Genomic DNA, 15,328 nt, shown 5'->3' with positions numbered 1-15,328 from the left:
GGAAATATAGGGGGGAAGCCGGATACCCCAGAAAAAAATTACGATCTTTTGCAGCCTATCACCCTGAAAAATGAAAAGGCGCCAGTGTTTTTTGGGACTTAGAAAAATATTCAACTATTTTTTGAGGAAGTCCTATCTATTCTATTGCACTTGGCCTGGTCTGAGCAGGTGATGGCAAGTCTGGCGCAAAAGACTTGTTCAGTAAAATGCGCATCTTAGTTAATTTGCATAGTTACGCCGTTTCGCCAGAGCGCAACTTCGACAGGCATAAGGGAGCGAAGTACCGCTAGAGTCTATCTCTTTCGCTAGCAAAGTTACACCAGCGACTGTTAAATAAATCAGCGAAGTAACGAAATGACGTCACGCTGGTGAATTTTCGCTATCGTTAGTCACTTTGCCATTAAGTAAATCTGCCCCTATAAGTGCATGGGGTAGAGGAAGCAATATAATGGCCATCACAATGAACAACCACAAGAAAATGTTAATACAACATTGAAAAGGGATTATATTTTGCTGTAATATACAGCAGTAAACTACACTATAAGGGTCAGGGCACACAGGCAGATTCGGGGAGATTAGTCGCCGAGCGACTAATCCCGCCAAATCTGTCTGTGTGCCCTGACCCTTAGGGTGCAGCTAAAACAATATTTTCAACACTGTATTCATGTGGAAGTTCACAGGTTTCCAAAATAGAAAACAGAGACTGGCTGGAAGGAAGGGTGCAAAGAAATTATGTTTTTTGCAAATTTTTAGCAGTTTGAATTCCAAGTTGTAAATGAGCCCTACAATGTTTTAGAGGTTGGCTGGTGGTTACATAAGTGGAACAATAGCTCCTTTACTTCATAAACAGCTAATTGTTTATATATATACAGGTATATATATATATATATATATATATATATATAAAACATTGTTTGCTGCCCTTTTATTAGACACCAGTGGGATCACCTGACTATAGCTCGGAAGGGTGGGAGCTACAAGGCAAAAAGGGCAGCCAAGTTTGGGAGTTTTACTTTGAAAGCAGCTAGTAAGTTGCAGGTAAAACGTATTCGTCCCTTTAATAAAATGTATAATTAAACCATAGAATTCTTAATGAATCAGATGAAAATTAAGCATAGGACTGGCCAGATATGGGATGACTTTGACGTAGTTGGCCAGCTTAAATATATTGCAATATATGGACAAACAATACCTGTTTTGTTTAAAGGGTAAGGTATTTTTCAGTAGCAGTATGCACAAAATGTCTCTGTCTTAAATATATTGATAAATAAAAAGAGGACTCTTATATATATATATATGAAATTAGAATCCACCAAAGAGTTTTGTTTTTGAACTCTTATGTTATCTTTAATATCCTTATAATACACAAAAGCCATGAATATCTTGTAAATGATATTCTTATAAAAGATGAGAAGTGATGTAATCAGTTGTGAACAGTGATTAGTGATGTAATTGTTGTCACATGACTCACTAAAACTTGTGTACTATAATAAATAAAGTACCCCTTGTTGTAAAATATAAGGATATTATAAGTCACCTCGGAGTTCCATGACCTATATAAAAGCACGAGGCCGAAGTATCGTCATGGAACTCCTCGGTGACTTATAATATCCTTATATTTTACAATAGGGGGTACTTTATTCACTATATATTTTACAGTGCGTTTTTATGTTTTTTTATGCTGTTTTTCTATTTTTTTAGTTACAGCATTGAACTTACGGTGTAAGTGACTTCTTCATACACTGCGACATTGCTGTTCTGTGAAGAAAAATGTTTTTTTCATTAATACGAGAATCAAGACACGAATGTGTGTGGCACAGTCTTTTTTCCCTTTGAAATTAATGGAACCTTGCCAGATGCGTTGAAAAAGTTTGCTTCATTCTAGTGTATGCCTCCACTTTGGTACAGACATTCTTCCAGATGAGGATTTCTTGATGGACAAGGATCCCATTACCACACTGAAAACACCTGACCTGTCTATTGGACAGCCTGCAATAGCTAAAGTTGCTGCAAGCTGGACATCCTTACTTTATGCAATTCCACTTTAGATAAAGGCCTCTGTCACCCTTCTACTGAATCAGCAGGTTCTTCCTTCTATTACTCTGATCCTGAATACTTGATAATATCATACATGGTCTTTGATTCACATTTGTCTGAAGTAGTTTCATAGAAAGTTTGGTTATACAGTATATTATTATCTTGGTTCAGAAGATCAAACCTTTTAGATTGGACCAAGGAATATTGGCACCTAGGAATATTGGCACCTACAGCCTCAGTCCCACCACAGTAATATCAGATCAGAAAGAGCTTGTGGTGGACAAAGACCAGATGACATAGAAAGGTTGAGGAAAGTCAAAGACTTGGTCTAATTCTAAGTTGCTCAGATATATACAATAAACATGTTTTCTGGAATTAAACACATCATCATCCAAAAGTACTACCACCCTAGAAAGATGGTTCTGCTGCCTACCCCTTTTTCTGAACATGGCATATGGTTGCAGAAGTATCTCCTCTTTTAAGTTGCCTTTATATCATTTAGGGCTTTAGTTTAACTAAAACTATAAATACTGTATAAATACAAATAATTACTAAAGTAAATTTTACTGGACCTCCTGTCATGGATTTAAAGGGAAATCCTAATGCACATATATGATGGGTGGCGAGTCCTTAAAGCCAGGGACTACTTGAGAGCAAGCAGGAACAGAACTGGTTCTGATTGGATCAATAAGGCTACTAAGATGAGAGGGAAAAGCCAGGTGAACGTTAAGAAGGCCACTTGCTATCTGCTGTCCTGGCCTAATGGAGGCTCAGGGCTTGAATCCCAGCAAAACCTACCACATTTTCGCCTTCCCCACTGTTGATTAAGTAAGTGGTGTTGTACATGATTGTATTCTAATACATTCTCTATAATTACTCTTTTTTAGTGTCTTCAAAAAGCCTTTTGTCCTTGGGGTTTTTGGTTAAGTTTTAGTCTTCATTCATTTGAGACTCTGAATTATACATTTTTATATTAACAATTCAGAGGATTTACATGTACCAAGCTCTTTCATTTCATAAAAACATTTATTTCTTTACCAACCTGATATTCAGAAGGGTAGTGGTCTTGTAGAATGGGATATGGGGTCCACCTAACGGCAGGCTGCCTTGTTTCCCTTGACGATTTACTTGTCTCCACTGTAAAAAAAGGGTTGTACTAATGTTAAAGGGGTTGTTCACCTTCAAATGAACTTTTAGTATGACATAGAAAGTGATATTCTGAGACAATTTGCAATTGGTTGTCATTTTTTATTACTTGAGGTTTTTGAGTTATTTAGCTTTTTATTCAGCAGCTCTCCAGTTTTCAATTTCAAATTACCCTAGCAACCATGCATTGATTTGAATAAAACTGGAATAAAAATAGGAGAGGGACTGAATAGAAAGATGAGTAATAAAAAGTAGCAATAACTATAAATGTGTAGCCTTACAGAGCACTTGTTTTCAGATGGGGTCAATGACCCCCATTTAAAAGCTGGAAAGAGTAAGAAGAAGAAGGCAAATAATTAAAAACCTATACAAAATAACTAATGAAGACCAATTGAAAAGTTGCTTATAACTGACCATGAAGCACCCCTTTAAAGAGACCTTTACATGTGAACAACACAACAAATCAATGAATAACTGTTATGCTATTGTATCTTTATTCTCTCATCCACAAATTAGATGTCTATTTTAAAGGACTGTGCTAAGTTTGGTTTTGCAAAGTATGTACAGTATGTTTGTGTAGTATGGAAGGGAGTCAGAGCACCCAGAGGAAACCCACACAGTACTAAGAGACTATATGAATTTTAATTACTGCAAATGGATTGTAAAGGCCATTGATTTAGGGTAATATGTATGATTTAACATTTGGGCTCATATGCTAATATATATATATATATATATATATATATATATATATATATATATATATATATATATATATATATATATATATATTTATGAACAAGGATTGCGGCACTCACAATGTTTGTTTGTTTTTGCTCCTGACGAAGATCCCTGTGGGGGATCGAAACGTTGAGGCTTAATAATAAAAAAGTTTTTGTTTTTTCACTAAAACCCTGTGAGTGCCGCAATCCTTGTTCACTGCTTATTTCCCATGCTGGCACCCAGGTATTAATTTTGTCTACGGAGTGCACCATTCATTTGTTTATATATATATATATATATATATATATATATATATATATATATATATATATATACTCGAGTATAAGCCGAGTTTTTCCAAGAATATTCGCAGGCATCCAAGAATGGTCGCCGGCATCCAAAAACGAGACACCAGCACCTCCAATGGGAGCAGAAACCCTCAATTTTTTGATTGAAACTTACCAGAAGCTGCTGTATTTCTCACCCTTATACTCGAGTCAATAATCTTTCCCAGTTTTTTACTCGGGACGGCTTATATTTGAGTATATACTGTATATAAATATAAAAAATACTTTAGTTTCATTTTCAGCTTACTTGCTCTTTCAGTTCCGGGTTCAGTTTCATAAACTGTTCCTTTTAATGATCTTTTCTTTTTTTTCTTTTGACATATTATAACCCCAATTAACAGGATGCCACTGACAATTACAACTCCAGTTGTAATCAGCACAGGAAGGATGTAATATGTACGCCCTGCATCACACAAAAAAAAATATATATTTATTTTGACACAATATGTAAAATATGAAAACACAATGGGGCAAATTCACTAAAGGGTGAATTTTCCCCAGCGACTGCTTCGCCACACTTCGCGCTACTTCGCCAGGGGCAAATTTATTACCACTATGCTAATTCACTAAAATGCAATGTTGCGTCTCAGCATGGGAATGCTGGCAAATTTTCCCTAGCATTACTTCGGTTACTGCTAGATTTGTGCACACATTTTGGCTTTTACACTAGTGTTCTTTGCTTCCCCCACACCAGCTTTCATATGGGGCCTTTTGTGTCAACATCTCATATAGTACATTGAAACAGTAGAGTGCAGGTTATGGGCTTCTTGTAATACAACAATGATGGCTAGTGCAAAAACTAATGAAAAACTGAAAGTTGGGTGAAAATTTATATAAGCACTGGTAAGAGTCCAACTGGGAATATGCGGCACTGTGTGAAATCCAAGTTGTACAGGGGTAATCTTAAATAACCTGGAATAAATCTACTTGGAAGAATGGGTCAAAATTACTACATAAAAAAGTATATTTTTAATCAAGGAGAAGTCCAAAATAGTGGCACTCAAGTGGCTCAAGAATAAAAAAAAATAACTGTCCTACAATGGTTGAATTGAATCTGCCTGGGCGAATGTCAAAGATAACAATAGGACAGTTTCAAAGCTATGATTGTACTGACGTTGGCTCTACAGGTGATGTAAACCTTATGCAAACAGCATATGTTAGCTTTTTATTCTTATCTTTTTAAACTATTCTCTGTTAAAAAAAAAACATGTCAGCGATTTGCAAAAGAAATATGGCAGAGAATAAACTTTCAGAGGGTTATTTACTAAAGTCCAACTTTTAAAGGGGAAAATAAAAAACCCTCAACATGGATGTTATGAGTGGTGTAACTATGTCTCCCACCATTTTTTCTCTGGAATATGGTATATGCATATTTGCACCCCTGCTTAATGGTTTAAAATTTAGTGGTGAGCACAGCTTTCCATTTTTGCCATCCCCCTACAGAGGGAGCAGATCTGGCCAACTGGCCAACCAACATCCTCCACCCCCACCCCGTGGGCCGCAGTGGGGCAACTGGTAGTTACTAATCATCTTTAAATATAGTTGTGATGTTAGGTATCCCAAACCCAGAACAAACCCCAAGGTCCCGTCTCACTGTTCTGCCTATAACAACCGCCTTTCGCTTCGGGAGGAGCCCTCCGCTACTCCAGGTCTTAGAGAGAGAGGACCAAGGAGAGAGATCTGGCAAGTAAGGGAACCGCACTTGCAACAAGAACGGAGACTGGAAGCGTGGTCGTAGGACAGGCCGAGTCAGAACCATGGCGATGCAGTACAAAATCAGCAGACAAGGCAGGAACAGGGACAGGCAACGTCAAACACAGAAGATACACACTAGAAACGCACCCGGGAAGTACCAAAAATAGAGCTACTTTGGGCAACAAGTTTAAATATTTGAATTTCGTTCCTATGTGCGATGATGTACTCAGCAACGTCATGTCAAACCCAGAAGTGCTACGTTGCACCACCGCTAGACCACCAGGGATTCTCACAATAGTACATTTATAAATTAACATATAGTCCTCTTCTGCTACTGCATGAGACCTAGCACACATTTAGTTGCGTGTGGCGCTACAGGAGTCCTGTGCCTCCGCTATATGGGAGAGCAGATACACAGGTACAGGTAAAATGGTGTGCCTCCACCTAAGGTCAGGACAGACTGAACTGTAATACCCCTCCCTGAAAACTTCTCTGATCCGCTATACACATACACAGTGGAACGGTTGATGGATATATTTGGCAGGACACTATACCACTATAAGTTGAAGCTGATGGTCTCTGAACTGCTGAGGGGAATCCCCACTTATGTGGCAGTTGCGTCAAAGTCCTGAAAAGAGCACGCTTTGCTCCTCAGAGCCCTGACAAGGACCCCCTTTCCTTCCGCACCCTAAAGAGAGCGCACTTTTCTGCCACTGGGGTTCCCTACTAACTTTCACACACAGAAACTCTGGGAGCATGCACATTGTACTTGTACTCTGCTGCTTCTCTTTCCCAGCAGCTCTTTCCTATTTCCCAGCACCAGTGATGGGCGAATTAGGGGGAGTTTCGCCAGAAAATGTGTGAATTTCCCGCGAATAGGCTAAAAATTCACGGAACAGCGCCGGCATCCGTTTTTTGGACAACGGTTCAATTTTTTGCTGTGGTTTAGTGGATTTATTCGCCAGAGTCGAATCGCAGGAATTTGCCGCGAATTTGCACCTGCCTAATAAATTCGCCCATCACTACCCAGCACCACTTTCTCTCTCACTCTTCCTTCCTGTAGGCTCACAGAGGGTGGGGCTCCTCCCCCCTCCTTGCACAGAATCAATACAGAGGAGAGACAAGTGTACACAGTTCTCCTACAAACACATTAAATATTTCCCACTCTGGTATTAAGGATTCTATGGAAGTTTTAATAAATTCTCATCCCAAACCACTGGGGTTGCTAATTCCTCTCATTAACAAGGGGTCTTTGGCACCCACACTCTTCAGGTACATAATCCATCTGAATCACAAACAACCTCTAATGTGCTTTTTAAATGTATATCTCACCTATGTGTTGTATCATTTTGGTAGTGGTAAGAAGAGAAGGAAAGGTATTTCTGATTGACATGGTGGTCTCTTGTGGCATGTTGTCTTCATTTCCACTTCCAGCTGTAAAACAGTTAAAAAAATAAAAACAAATGAATGTGAAAATATAAATAACTGATTATTAGGAATGCTTGTGTACTGGTTACGTATATGAAATATGTGAGCAGGTGGAGGCACCACACCCAAATCATTTTTATATGGATGGATTTTTTCATCTTAATGAATGAGTTTTGCTTCCCCATTAATTTAAAGAAACACCATCATAAATCAATTTCCATGAGCTTGGCAGCACCCTAGCATTTTTTTCAAACCACTTCCCTATAAAGTGACTGTCTCACTTTCGAAGCATTTAAAGAAGCAGATAGGCATTCATGTTAGTACATGATTTAATTAAGTTAAATTAATAACTATTACTGTATAAGAGACACAGTAAAAAGCAGATTACAGTTAACAGTCAACAGTTAACTTTTAGTATGTTATAGAATGGCCAACTCTAAGCAACTTTTCAATTGGTCTTCATTATTTATTCTGTATAGTTTTTTTTTAATTATTTGCCTTTTTATTCTGACTCTTTTTCAAATGGGGGTCTCTGACCCCATCTAAAAACAAATGCTCTGTAAAGCTGCTTACGAATTACTCTTCTTTCTATCAAGGTCATCTTCTATTCATATTCCTGTCTCTTATCCAAAGCTATGCATGGTTGCTAGGGTAATTTGGACCCTAGCAACCAGATTGCTGAAACTGCAAACTGGAGAGCTGCTAAATAAAAAGCTAAATAACTCAAAAAACAGAAATAATAAAAAATGAAAATCTATTGCAAATTGTCTTAGAATATCACTCTCTACATCATACTAAAAGTAAACTCAAAGATGAACAACCCCTTTAAGTTTTTTAAAGCACAATACCATCAAAGATTGCATGGTACGGTTGTATCATGATAGGATTGTATTTTTCTTCATTCTATGCAGATACCTGTAAGATTAATTTCTTGCTTTTTTTTTTCCTTCGGGGCGACTAATCTCCCCAACGAAAGTTCGGGCGACTTCGGAAAACAAATCACTCCGAGTGCCATCCCGCTGGCGATGTTCATTCTAGGGAAGGCAGTTCAGGGAGATTAGTCATCCCGAAGAAGAGGAAATTTGTCACAGATCTCCCCAAAACTGACAGTGTGTCTCTGCCCTAAAGCACATCAAGTAAAGTATCTGACCCACATGTGCCTCACTCTGACTAGCACAAGTCACTTGGGGTTGGTTACAGGGAGAGGTGCAGTGTTTATTAAGAATAGCCTATCTACAGAACCGGTGAAGGAAGCAAGTGTAGTCAGAAGAGATCACCTGGTTGCCAGGGGCGGTAAAGATGGCGCTCCTTTTCAACCAGGAAATTCGGCTCTTCTAGTGCAGAGAGCGCAATTGCGCTCTGTGCACTAGCAACGTGGACCCCCCGCCCCTGTCCGGCGCTGAAGGTGAGTGTCGTGGGGAGGTGGGGGGCGGCAAAAACTAAGGCCACCTCGGGCGGCAAATTGGGCAGGATATTACTTAAATATTATATTGATTTATAAGAGCATTTATATTACTATATTTAAAAAACAACTATTTTTCATGTAACCTTAACAGAAGAAATGAAAAGAATAAAAAATGGCTAATATAGTCAAGCAGTGTTTTGAGATCTACTGATCACCAGCTAAAGGTCTACTGGTAGATCCCGATCTACCTTTTGCACATCACCTGCACTAATGTATATTAAATCCTCAACCAGCCTCTGTTATTCTTACAAGGTTTGCAGCTTGAACAAAAAGCAACAGTGAGTATGTACCCAAGCAACCAGGAAACTATTGTGTAACTGTTACTTCACATGTTGTGCAATAATATTGTTGCTTAAGAACTGTAAGTTAGTGACAAATATGAAGCATGTCCTGTGTGATCAAAAACAAGAAAAACCTTTATGTTGTAATTTTGAGTGGAAACACATGACAAAACAGGGATTGTTTCTCCATATATTGCAATATAAGCTGGCCAACTACTTCAGTCATCCCTGGCCTGGCCAGTCCTATACTCAACTTTCATCTGATTCGTTAAGAATTCTATTATTTCAAAAACATTGCTCGCAGGGACTAAGTCTGTAGTTTACAATACTCCCAAAGGGTTGCCCTTTTTTATGGGTCACCACTGGAGTCAACTGGTGAATGATGGGAGCTGCCATGAATCAGAGTATAGGGCTGGCCGCACCAGGGATTGATATATTGTAATATATGGACATACATTAACCATTCTGTTAAAAGGAACAGGGGGGGGGTGGATTTTAGAAGCTTAATATACAAAATATCCTTAATATATTAATATAATAGGTGAGTGACAAGAATCTCACACTTTTACACACTTAATGGTTTAACATTGTTTAATGTTGAGTACAGCTTTCCCTTTCTGGCCACAAATATTAACTTAATGGTCATCTGGGTCCCAGGCCAACAGGCCCTGCCAACAATTCCAGTGGTGCCCCAATAAAAAAAAGACCAATGCACTCATGCCTATGCACTTGACCTTCCCCAACCACACCCCCATTAGGCTAAAACCTGGCCTACTCCCAAAAGCTCTGGCTATTTCAGGACTTGTAAATCACTCTTTCACATCTCTTGCTATGGGGACCCTGACTGCAGTAACTCTTCAGTGGTGGTCCTGTTGGAGGTTCCCAACAAATTGTCACCACCCAGTGAATTTGACCTTCATGAGAAAGGCACGTGATAAAAAAAACATAAATCTGTCACATAAATGTGTCTGATGAGCCAACTAAACTATACACAGCATATAGTCATGTGATAACATTATGATACATACTGTACAAACATGTCTATGGATTCAATAAGCAGAGTTGGCCCATAAAATTGTGCCACTTCCAGCCTGTTCTTAAAGCACTATAATACTTTGGGTGAAGAGTAGCAACGCTTTAATTTCCTTTGGGATCAAGAGACATTTGACAGTACAGGTATGGGACCTGGGGATTTCTAGATAACAGATGTTTCTCTAATTTGGATCTTCATACCTTAAAGGACCAGTAACATCAAAAAATTAAATTGTTTTAATACAAATATAATGCAGTGTTGCCCTGCACTAATAAAACTGCTGTGCTTGTTTCCGAAATACTTCTATTGTTTATATAAATAAGCTGTTGTGTAGCCATGGGGGCAGCCATTCAAAGGAGAAAAGACTCAGATTACACAGCAGATAGCAGATAAGCTCTGCAGAAAATAATGGTGTTATCTGTTATCCACTATTTAACCTGTGCCATATAGCCTTTTTTCAATTTCCTCCATTACTACACAGCAGCTTGTTTATATGAACTATAGTAGTGTTTCTGAAGCAAACAGTCTATGGGAGAAAGCCTCTCTGTAATTCTGCGCTTTCTGGATAACAAATTTCCAGATAACAGATCTCATACCTGTACTGCAAAAAAAGGAGTCAAAGGGAGAGATGCATTTGAAGCCGAATTTGGGAAAGTGAGGGTAAGACAGACTCACCCCGTCCCAATTAATTCTTATCCAAAAGCACTAGGTCTGTAATGTCATGAATTTAATTGTTACAGCACAAAATTATTCTCCCTAATTCTATTAGCTAAATTGTGAGGGATTTAGCTGCGGCCAAGCGATTGAACTCTATTTTCATGGCTAAGAGGTCAGGCATCAGTACTACATATTTCCCCTACCCCAATGCAGCTGGTAACCAATCAGAAACAGCCTATCTATTGACCCAGTTTTTATTTTTACAGTGAACTGTTCCTTTAAAATGTCGTATATAATGCAGCTTGCTCAGTGTTCAATCTTGTTATGTGTGTTGGTGATTGCATTCATTTGATGATTGTTATCTTTGTGCAACTGCACTGCTTTTAGTGATGCATTTTCTTCCTGAAATAATGTACATATTTATATTTGGAAAACTGAGAGGCACAAGGAAAAAATCCAATCTTTAACACAAGCCAACCAGCAAGTGCTAAAACGCTACATGGACTGAGGTGTCACAAATAAAGGAATACCGTAGAGGAAGTTCTGCATCCAAAAATAGACAAAAAGAAAAAGCATACATTACTTTTACATTAGTGCCTGTTCATACATTATCCAGTTATCCATTATGAATGTACACACATTATATTCTCAAGACTAAATAAGGTATTATAACAGGAACTTTAACAAAGAGCTTGACTACTTACATTCTACAGTGAGTTCCTGTGTCTCTACTAAATGGTCTTCTTGAATAGTGAGTTGCAGAGTGTAGGCTCCACTGTAATTGGTCATCACATTTGATATTTGTAGGGTTCCATTATCCATAACTTTTTCTCTCCCGGTGTATTGTGGACCAGGTGTTGGGTTGAAATCTGACCCAGGGGAATGTGTTAGGATATTGATATTGTCAGCTGTCCCTCTGCCACGGTACCAGTTGATGTTTAAGATCTCCTTTTTGTAGTCTACAACTAGGAGTACAGTCTCCCCCACAGCTGGCCTCAAGGGTATTGTAGTAATGGATATTTGGGATAAGGCAAATTCTATCTGAATGCAAATGAGGGCTAAAGAGGAGACAAGGTGGAAATAATGGTCACAAATGTGTCTTTGATTTTCTTAGCATTTTGTGAAAATGTGTATATATTAAAGAAACACAGAAAGAAATTTCCAGCGCTCCGTCTGACCAGCTACTATAAACAATAAAAGTCAATATTTTTACACAAAACGAAGGAGAACGATTGCGAGCACACGGTTTGCCTTTAAAAATAACCCAAATTCTGGAGTTGACCAGCTGCTATAAAGGATAAAAAGCCAATATTTGCTTACAAAGGGAAGAAGAAAAATTGCCAGCGCATGGTTTGCCTTTAAAGAATTATTACAAAAAATGGGGTATTAGTAAAGATATGGTACCTATTATCCAGAATGCTCTGGACCTGAGGTTTTCCTGGATAAGGATCTTTCCATAATCGGATCTTCGTACTATGTCTACTAGAAAATCATGTAGATAAACCCAACAGGCTGGTTTTGCTTCCAATAAGGATTAATTATATCTTAGTTTGGATCAAGTACAATGTACTGTTTTATTATTACAGAGAAAAAGGAAATTGTTGTAAAGATTTGGATTATTTGATTACAATAGAGTCTATGGGAGATATATTTTCCGTAATTTGGAACTTTCTGGATAAGAGGTTTCCAGATAACGGATCCCACACTTTGGGCAAAATATGTAGGGGCAAATTTACCAAAGGGAGAAGTGACTAACGTTGGAGAAAATTCGTTAGTGTGACGTCATTTCGGAACTTCGCTGATTTACTAACGATCGCTGGCATAACTTCGCTAGCGAAGGAGATAGACTGTAGCGGTACTTCGGTCCCTAACGAAAGGTGAATTTGCGGTCTGGCGAATGGATGTAACTACAGAGAAATTATGGGTTGTGACAGAAGTCTGATTGGAGGTAAATCAAAAGTGTACTTTTTGGTGGGAGGGGGGGTCCTGTGCATCATAACTTAAACCTGTGTACCACACTTTAATTTGCTACAGTATATGTAACACATGCATAATATTCTGTATGTTTAAAAGCATTTATGTTGTCTGTTTGGTTATTCACTTATTTATGAGCCAGAGGGTTTCATTTGTTTTTGGGAGAGCAGTGAGTAACTTCAACCCTGCACTCAACATAGATACAGGTAAGTATGCCTACAGGTAAGTATGCCTGTATCTTGCCCACTTATTATGCAACAGGTATAGAATGTGTAGGCTGTGTGTACTCAGTAATACACCACATCAAGTCATATTTAGCAGAAACAGGCTCCCATGGTATAAAAAAATACATCATGCAAATAACTGGCATTCTACCACAGACAACAAAGGCTATTTCAAGTGAAATAACGGCACTATATTATATAGTCAGCACAGTGTAACCTCAGATTGTGGTATCAGTAATAAAAGTGCCTTAATATCCTGTGTATTGCTGAAACTATGATCTTTAAGAGAGATCCTCCAAGAGTTATGTATGAAAACTGTCAAAATATATTCCAAGTCTTACATACATATAAATAACAACTCTCCTAAGGCATAGTTCCGTTTTAGGTACAGCAAACATTGATCTTTTTTACATTAAGCAATATAATATTCAAACACTTTAAACTTAACCTGGACTATTTTCACAGCTATAACAGTATAATAATTTATACTTGATATGTAGAGTGTTTTACGCATTTAATTTATTAGTACTAAAATCAAAATGATTCCCCTACCTGACAGCAAGTATTCCCATGGTTTCAACACACTGAAGCTACTGTGGAACATCGCAGCACCCTCTCTCATAGTTCCACTTTCCAAAACGCTACAAAACTGCTGAAAAGCATAGGAAATGATTGCAATACTTTACAGCATGCAGTCATTGCACAATACATTACACTATACATTACATTACACTCCCGGAGAGGGTGTCCTAGCGCTGGCGGGGCCATTTAAAGTGGACCTGTCACATGCCTACACATAAAAAGCTGTATAACAAAAGTCCTTTGCAAATAAAACATGGACAAGGTTAGACTGGCACGGAGGGACACCGGGAAAAACTCCGGTGGGCCCCGACCCTCATGGGCCCCTGCCGGGCCAGACCCCCTCTCCTGATATTTGGTTTTTACAAAAATAAATATGTGAGCCAAGCGGTGCCTTCATGCATGCGCAAAGAGCGGAGCTTCACAGTAGGGCAGTAGGGGGGGCGGGGGGCCCTGGACAGCAGTCCCCCCAGTCTGACCCTGAACATGGAACCCATGCCCCGCCTCTATGCCTTAGGTATGGTCAATTAGTCATTTACTTTCACATCTAGGGAGTGCTTTCCATTCAGCACTTCCTAGATGTCACTGCACTACCCACATTCCCCCTCGCTCCTAATGCTCTAGAATTGTGTAGGGCACTGTGTATGGGCATTAGGTCCCCCATTCTGGTGCATACACATGATTTTGGGGTGATGCACACTTAATATTAATAAAAGTGTCCTGCCTGCTTTATCAGTTTCTTTAATATTATAGCAAGGTCGGAATGTCACAGGAAAATTTAATTCGTAGTATTTTGATATTTGGTATTTTGTTGTTTTTAGGTCTTGCAAAGGAAAATATACAACACTTTAATGGACTGGGGATGCATGAAATTATCATCAGGGAAATGGCGTCTGCAGTCTCCCATTTCATTAAAAAAACAACAGGGAGAAGATCATCAGTTCTGTTATCAATGATGAGCCCAGAGAGTAGAGTCCTGCACAGGTCCATTTTTTGGAACCCGTACCCAAAACCTGCAACCCGGACCTGCAACCCGCATTCTTACCCGCTTGGACCTGCTACCTGACTCGAACCGCAAGTACCTTATCCGCAAACCGGACCCGCGACCCGCTGACCATCAAATCAGTGCCGTCATTGTAAACCAGACATGACATCATCGGAAGTAAACGTGATCAGAAAAAAGGAGTGACAATCGCTATTGAGAAGACCAGCGGCCCGCAAACCCGTTGACCTGCGTCTATACCCGCACCCGGAACTTCCACCCCCAACCAGCATGGTACCGCAGGTTTTTGCGGGTAACACGCGGGTAACCGACCCGCTGCAGGACTCTACCAGAGAGTCAGAGACACTATTTCCCAAACCAAAATAAGAATTAAGATTTTAGAAGCTGAATGTTCTACTATCAAAGGCTAGAAAATCTGTAACATTTCTTCTGCTTACTTCCTTGGAACTGGAGCACTACAATGACTGGCTAACTAAATGAATGTTCTCATTTAAAGGAAAACTATACCCCCAAAATAAATACTTAAGCAACAGATAGTTTATATCAAATTAAGTGGCATATTAAAGACTCTTACCAAACTGGTGTATATATATATATATATATTAAAGTAAATATTGCCCTTTTACATCTCTTGCCTTGAACCACCATTTCATGATGGTCTCTGTGCTGTCTCAGAGATCACCTGACCAGAAATACTACAACTCTAACTGTAACAGGAAGAAGTGTCGAATCAAAA

At 38.9% G+C, this 15,328-nt stretch overlaps 1 protein-coding gene across 4 annotated transcripts in view; it reads right to left on the bottom strand.

Annotated features, from left to right (window-relative positions):
* LOC108706709 (carcinoembryonic antigen-related cell adhesion molecule 5) overlaps positions 1–13,669 on the bottom strand; it is a 37,635-nt gene extending 23,966 nt beyond the window's left edge. For all 4 annotated transcript variants that reach the window (XR_005964898.1, XR_005964900.1, XR_005964899.1 and 1 more), the window contains exons 1-6: positions 13,563–13,669; positions 11,517–11,870; positions 7,281–7,382; positions 4,501–4,656; positions 3,080–3,174; positions 1,720–1,758 (exon numbers count right to left, since the gene is read on the bottom strand). Coding sequence is in view for 1 of the 4 variants with exons in the window: in XM_018243351.2 (XP_018098840.1) it covers positions 1,720–1,758; positions 3,080–3,174; positions 4,501–4,656; positions 7,281–7,382; positions 11,517–11,870; positions 13,563–13,632 (816 nt within the window). In the remaining 3 variants the exon portion in view is untranslated. The remainder of the gene's footprint in view (positions 1–1,719; positions 1,759–3,079; positions 3,175–4,500; positions 4,657–7,280; positions 7,383–11,516; positions 11,871–13,562) is intronic.
* Between the last annotated feature and the right edge of the window lie 1,659 nt (positions 13,670–15,328).

The sequence above is a fragment of the Xenopus laevis genome, chromosome 1S (genome assembly GCF_017654675.1).
Source record: "Xenopus laevis strain J_2021 chromosome 1S, Xenopus_laevis_v10.1, whole genome shotgun sequence".
NCBI classification, from domain to species: Eukaryota; Metazoa; Chordata; class Amphibia; order Anura; family Pipidae; genus Xenopus; species Xenopus laevis.
Note: the sequence above shows the minus strand (reverse complement) of the source record. Positions and strands in the feature narration are given on the sequence as shown.